At 40.1% G+C, this 14,635-nt stretch overlaps 1 protein-coding gene across 1 annotated transcript; it reads right to left on the bottom strand.

Annotated features, from left to right (window-relative positions):
• Positions 1-1,446: 1,446 nt before the first annotated feature.
• LOC103803668 (caspase-8-like) lies at positions 1,447-7,673 on the bottom strand. The gene is made up of 7 exons (XM_009076239.1): positions 7,363-7,673; positions 7,052-7,157; positions 5,922-6,060; positions 4,413-4,516; positions 3,653-3,764; positions 2,367-2,820; positions 1,447-1,597 (listed from the first exon to the last, which is right to left on the bottom strand). Exons 1-7 carry the CDS (start codon positions 7,671-7,673, stop codon positions 1,447-1,449), a joined length of 1,377 nt encoding a protein of 458 aa, XP_009074487.1.
• Positions 7,674-14,635: the final 6,962 nt, after the last annotated feature.

Genomic DNA, 14,635 nt, shown 5'->3' on the forward strand with positions numbered 1-14,635 from the left:
CTCTGCATGCGACTGTCCAGCCAGTTCTTTATCCACCAAGTGGTCCACCCATCAAATCCATGGCTCTCCAATTTTATTTAATTTAAGCTATATTCCCTTGTCACACAGCAACATCCACAAATCTAATTGCTAACTTCATATCAGGGTCTCATTTCTGAAAACATTATAAAAATTTAAATAAATTGTTGCCACATTTCCTAAATAGTTAACCAAATGTCAGCCACAGAATCACATAACACCTGGTACCACCTCGTAACTTTTGTTGCGGTATCATTTACATAGTGTTTGTAGTGTCTATTTTTTATGAAACCAGTGTCAACAGAGCTGTAATTCTGAGAATGGGCATTCCCACTTGTACATGGAAGGTGAAAAAGGGTAAGGGGAGCAAAAAGCAACTGCCAACACAGTGTGTGGAATCAGGAAAAAAAAAAAGTTTTGCTGGAAGAACACGAACAGGATGCAATAAAGAACCCCTCCTTTATGGCTGGGCATGGATTTGCAAAAAAAATCCAAACTAAAAAAGCAGAAATTACAAAATGTCTCAGATTCATCCTTTACCCTATTATAAACTCAAAAAGCATGTAGCCATTAGAATCCCTTACAGCTCCTACAGTGCTGAGGAGGCAAAAATTGTTTGTCATGCTGACTGTCCCTCAGACAGCTCATCCAACAGAGGAACACACAACAAACAAAGGTGGTATAAAAACTGAGAGAATTTGTTACAACAGAAACAAGAGTACACAGGAGCTTCCTTCCAACATTCCACAGCCATTCATGCCACACTGTCCTTTGAGAGCTCTGAGAAAAACTACAATTAGAACACTTACTATTAAAAATGGAAACAGCAGTGCTGTTTAGCCAAGTAAATTAATAGCATAAAGCAAAGCAAATATTTGGGAGGAAAAAAAGAATGAAACTTGTATTATCATAAGCATGGTTTTTTTTGTTCTTCTGGAGCTGGATGTTATTTTCCACGAAAAATTATACCTTCTGGAGACAGACAACGATTCACCTCTGGGTTAAGGCAGTTACAACTGTGCACATGCTCGCTGAGAAGTGATCTAGCATTCTGAATCTACCTGTTCTTTTCTTCAGATTCCAGGGACTTAAAACAACTCAGACACAAATGGGACTTTATTGACATTTCCAATAACTCTTAAAAATCATACTACTTCGAAGTGCTTCCTCACTTGAAAACCAGACAAGATACTCCACTGCTTCTGCAGGACAGGAAGCCAGATCTGTACTCTTCCACAGCCTTACCCAACTGCTACAGATCCAGGTGTCAGAAGACTGACTAAATATGGGAATCAGAAAATTTAGGTCCCATGGCTCCTTAAAGGACTGGAGCTAACTGCACAGATCCAGATAACTTCTCTTGTAAACTCTCTTCCCTGTGGAAGCCCAGTCCAGATGTGATTACTAACTGACTGTATTCTTATCTTTCTACTTTTCACTTGACTGACAGTTTGGAATTTCGAAGATCAATTGCTTCAGTAGTGTTGTTGATATCTTTGCCACCTGCTTGCATTCTCCAGATACTTTTCTTTCCATTTTCTTGTTCACTTTTGTAAGGATGGTCATGAGATCCTTGCGGCTTGAATGAAAATGAAGAAAAGTTATATTGAAATATATGGTACTTGCAGTTTGGACAATAAGCTGATCTATGTTTGCTCCAATAAAGCAGTATTTCAGGGAAAGCTGATATCTTCCCCTCACCCTACCTGTCACTGAGATGGCACACTCCATTGTGTAACCACAGAATTCAGTGTGTTTGGGGGAATAAACCTCTGTGTATCATCTCTTTACCAGCAAACACAGTTCCCTGCTTTGGTTATAGTCAGAAGAGTGCACTAAGATGAAACAGATCCAAACCTATACGTTTTCCGTGTCTTTTTCTGGACACCATGAGAAAGTGATGTCTGAAGAGAAATTATATTTTCTAAATCAAGTTTATGACTGGATGGGGAGGAGGCAACAATGAGAATTGACTACAGAAGACTGAATTTTTTTTTTGTCTGTGCAGTCACTCAACAAATTAGCCTCTTGTCAGGTGTCAATGGAATAAAAATCACTCATCAGCCAAAAAATGTTAAAAAGCTCACACACACATAAGTATATACACATGTTTCTGTGTAATATTCCAGCATTACAACCCTGGTTTTGTAACAGGCAAACTATGGGAAGTCACTTATACATTGGCCAATTCCAAAATAATTACTGTTTGGTATTGTCCTGCTGTATAATGAAAATATACATATATCTTATACATATATAGCATAAATGCAAAACACTGATGTTCAGCACAGCATGCTTAAATGCATATGGGTGCAATATTCCAAATGGGATTAAAAAAGAGTACTTACAATGGGCAAAGCAACTTGATCTGGTCACAGAGGCATTGAATGTAAACACTGCCAGTCTCAATACTGCATTCATAGCCTTCCATTGTAGCCATGACAACTAGAATATCAGCCTTATCAGGAATGGAGGTCAGAGGGGTAGCATCTGTCTCAAGGCATCCAGAAACGTCTCCTTCTACCTGAACTGCTGGATGACCTACGGAGCCTTGGCAAGTCTGGATGAAAAACAGCTTGGGTTTGCCAGCAAGAGAAGAACAATTAGATCCACTGAAGAAGGAGAGTAAATCTTCAGTATTTATAAACTCACCATGGGAAAAAATGAAGCAAACAAAACAGTCCATGTTACTATGATCTTTATCGCTGTATTCTTTAACTTTCTCATATATTTGTTTTGTTTCTAGATCTATGTACTCAACTGTCTCAAACTGAAGCCACTGAAAGACCCTCTTCACAGCCTCTGGGAAAAAAAATCAGAAGGAACTTGTTAAACAGTGACAAGGAAGATGCTGAAATATCAGTGTCTGTGTTGTAGATCAGATATTAGCAGAAGTGTTGAGATCTTACCAATAAACTTAGCTAACTGACTCTTAGCCTGCCAAATCTTATTAGAAAAACCCAAATGCCTAATTTTACTTTTTTAAACACAAATGGGTTAAGTATCATGCTATCTAAAACAAAAATAGGTTTCAGACTTTATGATTAATCAGTACAAATTAGTGAAGTTTACTGTGCTAAAGCAAACTTTAGCAGTGCATTGCAAAGTAATCTCAGATGCCTAAGAACGACATTTGGTGAGTTAAAGAAGTACCTCTCTAGAATGACAAAATCTGCCACTCTTAAATGGAGTAGGTCCCTCATTCTGTGAGAATGATCAATGAAGCAAGAAGGAAGGCAGAGTGACCTGCTCACAAATGCTATGAAAACTTCTCAGCAAATAGTGACTTAACTGTTGTGTGGGTAGTGAGAATGCATCTGGAAAGGAAGCAGCCTGTAGCTGGATTGAGTTAAAATATCCATGATGTGTCCTTTCATGAGACAGATTTTACTTTTTAAAGATAAATTCTTGTTTACCTTACAGGTGATTTGCAGGAAGACTGGCTTTAAGGAAAATTACAGTGCATTTATTTGAGCATTGAAGAGAATTGAAGGACTTTAAAATATTTTTATATGAATTGAAACCAATCAAAAAGTGAAAAGGAAATCTTTTCTTCACAGGAAAGATTAGATAATTGTTTTGGAGAATTATCAAAACCCCAAAAAACCAGTAATTGGATTAAAAAAGTACTTACCTCTGTCTTTCACTATTCCTTCTCTGTTGCAATCCAGATTTTTAAAAACGTGATTGTTAAGAATCACACAGTAACCATGGGGGTTATTTTTCATCTTATATGTTTTCACAGGCTATAAAAACAACAAAAAAAAAAATGAGGTAAGAAAACAGTGCCAAGCATTCAAACAGAAAAATGCTATACAAAGACTGTTGGTCCTTCATTATCCAAGCACAAAAACATCACAGGGGCCAAGAAACAAGAAAGGAGCAGCCTAAGAATACAATCTAGCTACAGAGGTGAGGAATCTGCACTGTGTCCCTGAATTCCCTCCTCCTCTCTCTCTATGGTGAGGATATTATTTTGACATGGGAGAATGTGAGTAACCAGAAACACAAATTTGCATGTGCAGACGAAAGGTTCCTGCACCCTGAGTGTCCTTGTGGGATTCCAGTGAGGTATCAGGTCCTGCTGTTCCCTTCCCACCTGTCCCAGAGTATCGTAGCCAGGACTTTAATGTCCCAGTCACCATTATCAGTAAGACTGGTATTCACACAACAGCTACTCATTCATTTCTTGCTTGAAAGGTTGCTGACAGTCAGGTCCCCACAAAGGAAGAAGGTTTGGTCTTGTTTTGAAAATAGGAGTTGTTCCAAGGACTACATATAAGGCCAGAACTCCTCCCTCTCGGCTGCTCCACCTGCTTAAGTCTTACGAATTTATGCTCCCCCTCCCAGGAGTTAGACAAATACTTTAAAGGCAGTTTTGAGGTATTTCTTACTAGGTCTTTTGTTTCCTCCTTTGCTTCTTGTCTTGGAATTTTTTCGGGAGTTCTTCCTTGGAATACTTTTCTAAGAAGGAGAGGATAAATAGAACAATTTAGGACTAAAAAGATAAATTTTCCACCGTGTGTATTTCAACACTCAAAACCAAGTACAATAAGTGAGGTGGAGGGCAGTTTTCACATCAGTGAGACACGACAATTTTGCAGAGCTGGGCCAAGCTTGGTTCCAGTTTCACAGACTACTGGTTATTATAGAAGCTATGCAGAGCTGTGCTCCACTTCTCTGCTCTTTTACTGGTTGTAAGATACAGATAATAAAAGGTTGAATGTGGGTAGTCACCCCAGGCAAGCCACTCAGTAGCATCTCCACTATGGGGTACATAAGTGAAAGAAGAGATTCATTTTTACACAGTGGTACACTACAGCTGGTCCATTTACTTCTGAGGCCATTGTCTCTTCTCCAGAGAACATTACTGTTTGGGTGGATGCCCCAAGGGTGCAGAATACCTGCATAACAGAAGACCTCCTCAAAGCAACAAAACACTTATTCGAATACAACTTTCTGAAAAAAGTTTAAAAAATCATCAAACCCATGCCTCTACCAAGGAAATAAAGTGACAGTACCCTTTTACAAGTTACACGGATCTTTTAAAATGAAATTTAATTGTCAGGGCAAGAAGATCTACATGACATGCTCTTTTTCTGCTTACCAATGGGGACAAAATAATAACAATCCTACTAAAAAGCCATTGCCCTGAGACAGGCCTTGGTTACACTAGCCACCCTTGGCAAATTTCTTCTACTCTTTTAGAGACACAAGCACAGATCAGCAGCACAAAGACATGCTGGGGAAACTAGTCAGTACCTCTGCATGTGTCTAAGGAAATATGTCCTGCATCATCCAAATGGACGTTCTGAGGAAAAATTTAATAGGTCTCAGTGGTTGCTGGCTGAGACATCCTGTTTCCCAAAAATAAGGCCCAGCTGTGGTGTCAGAAGGCACCACCTCAGCCCAGATATGCTGAAGCCCTTGAAATTTCCCATCTGGTTACAGAAAGTTAATAGTTACACTTTAGCAAAGTACCTGTTCTTCAGGGATTTTGACTAAGAGCAAACAGCCTGGCTAACAGCAGGAACTGCTGACAATCTCCCAATACAAGTTTTCCCAAGTCAACTGTCACTTCCAGTGCTTTTCAGTGACTGAAAAGCTATGCTGGTCCAAAACCAGCACTGCATTTTTTCCTGAACAGAAAAATTGCATTTAAGGCAAAGAGAAGGGAGAAGGAGACCATTTGCAAGTCACAGAACAAATTTCAAGAACAGACACAAGAATGTACAATAGGATAATGAAGTAGCAGAAAACTTCACTCAAGAGCCACTCTGCCTATGCTAGGATACCATAAAGTCTCTCTCTTATCTCTGGACTCCTGAGCTGCCAAGATGGAACCATAAACCCCACAAAACCCCTTCAGCTCTATTCTTAAACATCAGGTTAAATAAATTTACCCTTTCTTTTTTCTTCATAGATATCAATTCTTTTCTTTAAGTCAGCTCTAAATCTCATTAATAGATCTTTCAGCACTGTCAGGTTATCTTCTTTAATTATCCCATTTCTTTCCATTTCCAGAAAGACCTGCAACATTGACTGGCAAAACAAAAACACATAACCTAAACTCATACAGTGACCTTCAATAACTGCATTATCAGGCACCTCTAGACAGAACAGAAGACATCCTCCTCATTCCCAGAGACTGACCAGCTAAAGACCAATTATTTTTTCCCCCAAACCTCATTAAAACAAGGGTCAAGATGCAATGCAACTGAACAAACACATCACTGAGGTTAAGACAGGATGACTGGAAATTGCCTATAGCTAGGTTATCTTGCTTTGTATAAAGCACTGATGTGGATAACAACATGGAATGCTATGCCTTTGTCTTCCTATGAAGTTCACTTTAGTCTTTTAGCTAAGCCATTTTATATTTTCTGTTACAGAAAAGGTGTTCAGGCCTAATTTTGTTTATTAAAGTTCAATAGTCCACCAAGCTGGCAGTAATTCTGCTAATTTTCCTCTAGGTGCCACAATACAAATAAGACTTTTAAGGAAGCACATTAATAATACCAAGCATTTTTACAACATTGTTCATTATTTGCAAGTATTAAACTAGATCATTAAACCTCTTAATACGTTTTGGGGGAAGTTAACGAAATGCTGTTACTTCAAATTACAATAAAGAGGAAAATGTACCAAATGACAAGCAAAAGTTTGCAGTTGAACTTGCATTAGAGCTTGATTTTCTGACTCCAAAACATTGTTTTTCCTGTAGAAAACATCACTCTTCCAAGATACAGCATATGTACAAATGTCTTATAAATACCAAGCAAAGATTAAAGGATGATGGATTTTGCAAGAAGAAGATATTAGGGAGACAGTTGGTGGAGAGAAAATAGGATCAGGAGAGCAAAAAAGGGCAGAGCAAAAATACAGTGAGAAAAATAAGGGTCCTTTCTTTCACACAGTTCTTTCATCAACAGATTTTCAGAGAGCAGACTGCTTTCTTGTTCCTCCCTTCATACAAGAACTAGTGGATTCTAAGCTAGCATTGCAAAAAACTTCTCAAGATCAATTTGCATACAGCATTATCCTGGAGCTTGCTCTTTGGTAATTGTTTTTGGAGCAGGAACTTCAGACATTTGACATCTTCTGGAGTCAAGTCCTCTGCAATTCCATATACCAGTTGCCTGACAATAAAGAATAGAAAGAGACTGTTCAAGAAATTTATGAGAAGCAAACACATTTGAACTGCAAAATGTAAAACTCACAATGGCAGAAATCCATGCTGTAGTAAATTCAGCTATGCTGAGATATTCATAAGACAACGGTGGAGACAGAAAACAAGACAGTACACAACACAACTGTTGCACACTTTTGCATGCAAAGGTGTACCTGTAAGCTGACACCTGTGCCCTGCCTGGGGCCTGCAGATCTCTCTCCATCTGCTCTCGGCTGGAGCCCAGGTGGTCAGACAGGAGGTCTATCCGGCCAATCCGGAAGAGCAGCTCCTTCAGGAAGTCCAGTTTTCCTGCCTCGATCATGTCTTTCTCATGCAGGATTTGGAAGAAGGCCTTGGGCTCCTGGATGGCTTCCAGTTTCCTCATGGGGATGTGTTCCAGGCTGAGGAACTTCAGCGCTGCCAGTTCATCTGTGACCAAAGCCTCGGAAATGTCAAAAAGGAGTCTGTGGAAGTCTGTACTCATTTCACATCAGGATTTGGATCTAAACATAAGCAGCAGTTGATTTCATTTGTCAGTAATAGTAGTATGACAACATGATTATAAAAGGTACCACATCGTGTAGAATAGCCCAAAATAAATACATGCAATCAAAAGTACTTCAGTAGAGAGAGGCTGTCTTGGTATCATAGCTTTGATGCTTAGTTCTTGCAGTTTTCTTGACCTAACAAGGAATATTATAACCTCTACACTAAGTGACATTAACAGAGAAAGTCACGGATCATTTTTGCTTCCTATGGTGTGCCTAGACACCAGGAAGTACCAACATACAGGCTGTACAATCCTGGCAGGCTGCTGCTGTTTTCATTTGGGTTTGGGATTTCGAAGGTTTTTTGAGGTTTGATCCCATTTGACAGCAACAGGCACTTACCAGTCTGAAATACAGACTATGTAATAAATGAGCCTGGTAAGTTTTACACCATAACAAAGGTTTTACATTGTAACAAACCTAAGAGTCCACATGAGTATAACTACTCTAAGCTATCTGGTTTCACCTTTCTTTATACACTGCTTCTGACAATGGTCAGCATACCCAAAACACCTCTTCCTGTTTTGGTTTATCTGCATCAATTAAAACGCAGTTCCCAGCTCTCAATCAATTTGTAATATTCAAATGAAATACAGATCATGTCAACCCTTTTAAAAAGGCCAGGAAAATTCTTACCAAATTATCTCTGTTTCATTGAGCATGAAATACCACGTCCGTTCACTCCCACTTCCTGCATCAACTCAAGAAATATTAAACTAGGTTTATGGATTGACCTTTGAGCACAAGAGAAGGTTAGAAAATACCAAGTGCAAGCCTTTCAACTATCTCACCCTGACACTTGAAGGACCTGCCTCTACTTCCCTCTAGTAAAAGAACCATTTGCCACTTTATTCTCTCTGCCTTATGTGAGACACCTAGGAACCTCTGAAGAGAAACTGTAGAAATGCATTCAGTAGAGGTCTCTTGTCCCATTGAACTCACTAGGAGACAGAAAAGTTGACAATGGCAAATTTAAACTTCCTACTTCTACTCTACTGGAATACTATGCAATCCATTTTAATCTTTCTGCTACTGCAAACATTTCAGTACCAGGCTGACAACTCCAAGGCAGTCCAGGTGACTAACTGATAATAACAATGATTAGCAGACAATTGTATTCCCCTCTCCTCCAAGGACCACTCTACAGAAAAGCAGATTTTTGTGGCATGCCCTTGGTCAGCATTCTGTTGGTTAGCAAGAGTGAATGTACAGCTGAATCTAAAATATTTGTCTTTCTAAAAACAGGTAAAACAGCAAAATGTGTTGTGATGCAGCACATATTATTCATGCTCTGACACCAAATACTATGTTCTTTAAATCCATTCAAGCTGAACTTTTTAACAGGCTAGAATCCATACCATTCAGCCCATTTCACAACTAAACCACTAGTATCTGAATGTGCTTATCCTTATGATTCAGATCTGACTTTATATTTCTACATCCACTCAGGAAAGAGAAGAATACTTCATAGCTAGTTATGAAGTTATCTTCTTTCTCACATAAATCATGCCTTTCCTTTAAGGGATGTGCTTATAAAAGCAAATCTTTCTTGTAAAGGGAATTTTCATTTTTATTTCTCAAAGACTGTATGCTTCAAATCCATCAAATTACTGCAGTTAGAACAGATATGCCACCTATATGCTATATTTAAGGCTGTCTGTAATTACAGGGAGCACAACTAAAACAATGTTTAACTGCCACTGTCTTTTTCTTACACTTTACTAAATTAAAGTCACAACAAGCAAACTTAATAATAACAGTAACAACAACAACAACAACAACAATAATGTGTTGTTAGTATTTTGCATCACTTGCATTGGAGGACAGGCTGGAGGAGTAGTGGAACAACTCTGAAAAACGTGAGACAGCCATAGGCTATGTTTCAAATATCCAGGAAAAGGTCTGCCTTTTGTACAATAGGCTGTACTGTCACGTGACTTACAAGAAGTACATTACAACAAAGTTATAAACTGGTAATAAAGCAGCAGATCCCTACTCCACCTATCACAGTTACAGCTTCAGAAAACTGACTATTACAGAACTTGTGAGAAAAAATGGTAAAAAAGTCACAAAAGTATCCAGGTTTTGCTTTTGTTTTAAGGGAACGCACTAAGCATGAATACCTAGGGCTTTCTAGCATAGGACACAGTTCAATACTTTGCTGTCTACTACAAAGATCCTAATTAAAAGACAGTGAGGGAAGGGTGAATCAGTGATATCTTTCCATTAAAAAAGATCTCAGTCCCCTGTCCCGCTGTATCAGCAGATTCCATGACTTACCTGCTTTCTCTGAAGTCCCTCTCAGACCCACCCTAGCCTATTTTAACACACACTAGTAACAATGAGCAAACTTGTCTGACATGTTTCATTGACACAAGTTTTCCCTTTATCCAAAGGCTGGGAGCAGCACAGAGCAACACGTTATTTGATCTTCAGGTCCAAAATGTTTCTGTCATCCCAAGCCTCGGCATGTCTCTCTCCCTGCACCAGTTTTTTTGTGTCATACCTTAATCAAGGCTTCAGCTGCAGTGTAAAGTGCCAGCATGCTGCGATCTGCGCCGTGGCTTTGTGGAGAAGACCAAGCCCAGGCTGGCTCTTGCCAGATTGGCTTCTCCTATCACGCAGCAGTTTGAAGGACTGTGCCTTCCCCATCGTTCTTCCTCTATCTTCACTAGTTTCAGTTTTGATTTCGTCCTCTCTCGCCCTTCCTGGAAATGCTCCTGTCCTGTGTTAAACTGTGGTCTCTGTAATCTCCTTCAGCACCCCTGCACCCTGATTTTGTCCCTCTGGCTTCCTCTAGAACTGTCTCACTGACCCTTTAAACAGAAATTCATCCTGCCCAGAAAGGCTGGTCTGCAGGAAGTGAAACTGCTGAGCCTACTGACTGCTCAGCAACTGACTGTGGCCCCCACTGGCACAAGGCAGGATACACAGCTCCTGCACCAAAAAACAAATGGAGGAACAGGATACCAGAAAGTTGTGGATAATAAAAATCCCTCTTTAAGATCATGATCTTCCCAAAATACCAACTTTCCCAGCAGACTCTTTTTATACTAGTTCCACTTAAATCTGTGTAAACAAGGGCAGCACAAGACACAACCTGAATTCCATAGGTGGAGAGCACACACGTGTGCATATGTTTCTGTATGCTATCAGGAAGCCTCCATGGCAACCATCATATTTGTTTGTTTCTTTTAGGCTGATTTCTTTCTGGCACAGCTCTGTATTACTAGAGCTACACAGAAAGCATACAATGTGGACAGCAAGGAGAAATGAATATCTAAGCTGTACAAAACCTACCCACCCTCCCCAAGATTTTCAAACTGCCATCTCACAATACACCAGAGATCACAGGGGAATGCCCAACTGCCTGGCTGAATGGCAGCTGCAGTTACAGTGCTAAACCTGACCTGCCTTTGGGCTTGTGCTGATGGAATACCACTGCATGCACCCAAGTATTACACTGTGCAGCCACACAAACACAACCCTCAAAACACACAAGCAAAATATTCACTGAATAGTATAAGTCAGGGTAGAGTAAGCTTTGTTTAAACAAACTTTATTACAAGCAAGGGAGAGTTCACCAGCCTTTTACACTTCACAAGTGTAGATTCCTCTCCTCAGGGCAGGGAGCTCAAGGCAAAAGTCAGTTTAGACTTCTTCTGACTGCCTTCACCTACCTATGATTTAACTGGAGATTATGCAGGCAGAAGTCTCTACAGAGAAAGCAAGATAAGATGATGACATTCCCTGTCTAGCAAACTAAAAATGAAAACAAGGTCCTGCAAAATAATGTCAAAATTGTTGCCAGTGTTTACTTCACATTGATAAAAATTCAATTGTTTCCTAAACGTACAAAACAAGAGCGCACCAAATATGAACAGTAATTGTAAGCCAGAAACTTCATGATTCCATCCCACTGTTATATACTCTACTGTGATATATGGTCCCCTGGTTCGTGTCAATATGAAGCAGTGTTGGAATCTATATGAATAGCTACCTTAATATTGTTTTGTTAATATAAGCCATATACTTTTTGTGACGCTGTTTGTTTGGAGTTGGAAGCTGCTATGACACATAGCTAAGCACTAAAAGCTGAGCAGGACCTAGGAGGGCCCAGCCCGGGCACCGCTGCCGCCCCCCCCGCGGGTGTGCCCGGCGGTGGGCAAAGATACTTGTAATATAGTTTGTTTGTTAAGAACATTTTGTGCTCGGGAGCCTGTGCAAGTTCAGGAGGACCCAAGGAGGCAAAGTGAGCATGGCCCAACAAAGATACCTCCTCTCCTCGGGACAGTCAGGAATATGTGTTAACAAGGGGTTCATAAATGGAAACCCAAACCTGTACGGTGTGTGTTGGTAGAGCAGAGACTCCCCGCGCACCCAGCGCTGTTTGCTTGCTTAAATGCACATAATAAACTGTAAACTTTAACTGCAATCCTGTTTGGGGACTCAGTCATTTATAACACTACTAACGATCAAAACATTTTCTCATCTGCGGCACAAATTTGACTTGAGGTGTGGTAGCCATACTAACTCAGGAGACTCCAAATGCAGTGAGTCACACAACTGTCAGTTTATCATGACAAAAAGTGACCATCATGCCTTGGAAAACTGGCTGCACTTCAATGGTCTGCATGATGCAAAACTCCTCTCCTAAAAATCCTGGATAGTGCAAGATAGAAATTGCATCCAACGGCACCAGACAGTTCTCTTTCAAATCTTCACCCTAACACATGGCTAGTAACCATATATGAGTATTTTACTGAAATAAACCCAATTTCACTTCAGTTTAAACCCTGAAGCAGTTAAAACCCCACTGATTTATGCAGCCCAACAAAGTGCAGGGCCCAATCAGAAACAAGGATAACTCTTATCCCGATACATAACTTTCATCTCACCAAGCTTTTAAAAAGTATGAATTTAATATAGTAACAAACAGGAAGGCATACATAATAAATTGCCATAACAAAATGGCATTATTTCTGTTTGTCCTGGGTTGCAGTGTGGGGTTAGCCAATGGTATGTATTCTATTGTCGTCTCCACAAGGGTTAAAGCAGCAAGTGGGGCAGTGATCGTTAGGGGCTGTCTCTGTTTAATGGGCTGTCTGGGACTCAGGCATGCATAGAGTTACATGGCCCATTGTGAGATGCCTCACCTCAGGGGGTGAGGGGAAGCTGAGCATTCCTACATGGGCTGGGGAGCCAATCATCCCCACATGGGCGGGGAGCCAAGCATCCCCACAGAGATATAAGCTGGGGTTTGAATGAGCACAGGCCCCTTTTTGACCTGCTGGATCCCCAGAGGACAAGGGGCTGCTGCTGAAACCTTCGGGAGAGGATCGGATCTGCGGGACCACTGCTCCGACAGACCCATCACTGCAGGAGGATTGCAGCACCATTCAGTCGGACTGCTATCAACGCCCTGACTGACAGGTGTCGGGTTACTTGCTGACTGTCAGTGGTTTCTTTTGGGTTGTTAATTTGTACTGTTATATTTGTTGTTGTTTTGTTTGTGTTTCATATTAAATTGTACTTCGGACTCAGAGTCCCTCACCGGTTTGCTTTCAAACCAGCACACAGTTAACTCACAAAATGTTCTGTTAGATGCTTAATCAACAAGGAACCTTGTTTCTCATATGGCTGCATTTGAGATCCTAAACCAAGAAACAGTAACAAAAAATGTAATGCTTAACAATCTGATAAACCTATACAGATGCACTGCTGAATGCCATATTTCATAGCATGCAAATCTTCTACCCTAACTTATCTTCTCAGAAGTGATGGGGAAATGACAGTTCACACGCTCTCACAGAGGGAATAATACGCAGCATTTTGGCTTTACTCTGCTTTGGAAAGATCTCAGTGTACATGAAGTTCATGTTAGCCATTAGATGGTAACAGTGTGCACTGTGGAACAAATTGCCAGCTTCAATTGGTAAGCTAAACGTAATTTACATTAGAGATGGAAGAAAACCTTTTCCATTTACTACTTAAGTTTTTGCCTCTTCATTTCCACCTTTGCTTTTCTCTATGACATAGCCAGTGGATTTAGAAGCAGGATTTAAAATTGTTAGCCTGCAAAATAAAACACGATAAGTCTAAACCAGACCATTAACAATCCTGGTTTAGATACAGAAAATTACATCTAACTCCTATGCTGCCAGGAAAACCCTTTTGTATCTGCAGCCTGTGCAGGTACAAAAATGTTTAACATGCTAGAAGCATGCTTCTCCCAAGCCTGACAACTCTGAATATACAGATAATGTAAATAGCTGGCACATGGATTGTTTTAATTGTGTTTCCTCCAGTTTCACAGTTTGACAGAAAAATTTACGAGACCTTGCCTCAAAGCGAACAGATCCTCAGGACTTTGGGTAAGTGCATTAAAACAGATAGTGTGATGAACTGCATTTAAATGAGATATGCTGGATAACATGATGTGTTTTAAAAGCCTTGAAGTTGATCTGAAGGAGGAGGGTCTCTAGGTATTGGGAATATAACTCTTGTTAAGGTATATGCTGGCTGGGGCATCTGCTTCTTTGTCCCCAGGGTGTTATCACGTTTGCTCACATCGGCATTAACTTCTCTAAGAATTGACAAAATAACTTTACCCCTACAGCAAGGAGAGCAAAAATTAAAAAAAATTACTTATTAGTGAGCAGATGGCAACCCATTTAACAGCTTTCAGATCAACTAGAAGATACTGTATGCACATAGAAAACACATCCTTTTCTCCAAATTTCTCCTTTTCTGTTCTGAGTCATATTAAAAACAAAAGACCTTTTCTTGCCCTGTCTTGCTTGATCCAATCAGTAAAGAAAAATAATGGAATAAAGTATTTTAACCTAAATCCACTCAAGAAACAGATAGGTCTGCCTTAGAGATTATAGATAGGAGG

This window comes from Acanthisitta chloris, unplaced genomic scaffold (genome assembly GCF_000695815.1).
Source record: "Acanthisitta chloris isolate BGI_N310 unplaced genomic scaffold, ASM69581v1 scaffold19226, whole genome shotgun sequence".
NCBI classification, from domain to species: Eukaryota; Metazoa; Chordata; class Aves; order Passeriformes; family Acanthisittidae; genus Acanthisitta; species Acanthisitta chloris.

Bases quoted from the DNA above. Each gene is read 5' to 3' on its own strand.
- LOC103803668 (XM_009076239.1), bottom strand. From the start codon at position 7,673: ATGAGTACAGACTTCCACAGACTCCTTTTTGACATTTCCGAGGCTTTG. The intron at 3,765-4,412 runs GTAAGAAATACC...TTGTTTTTATAG, and splicing joins AGGAGGAAACAAAAGACCTA to CCTGTGAAAACATATAAGAT. The intron at 1,598-2,366 runs GTAAGTACTCTT...TTTTCATTCAAG, and splicing joins ATCAAGTTGCTTTGCCCATT to CCGCAAGGATCTCATGACCA.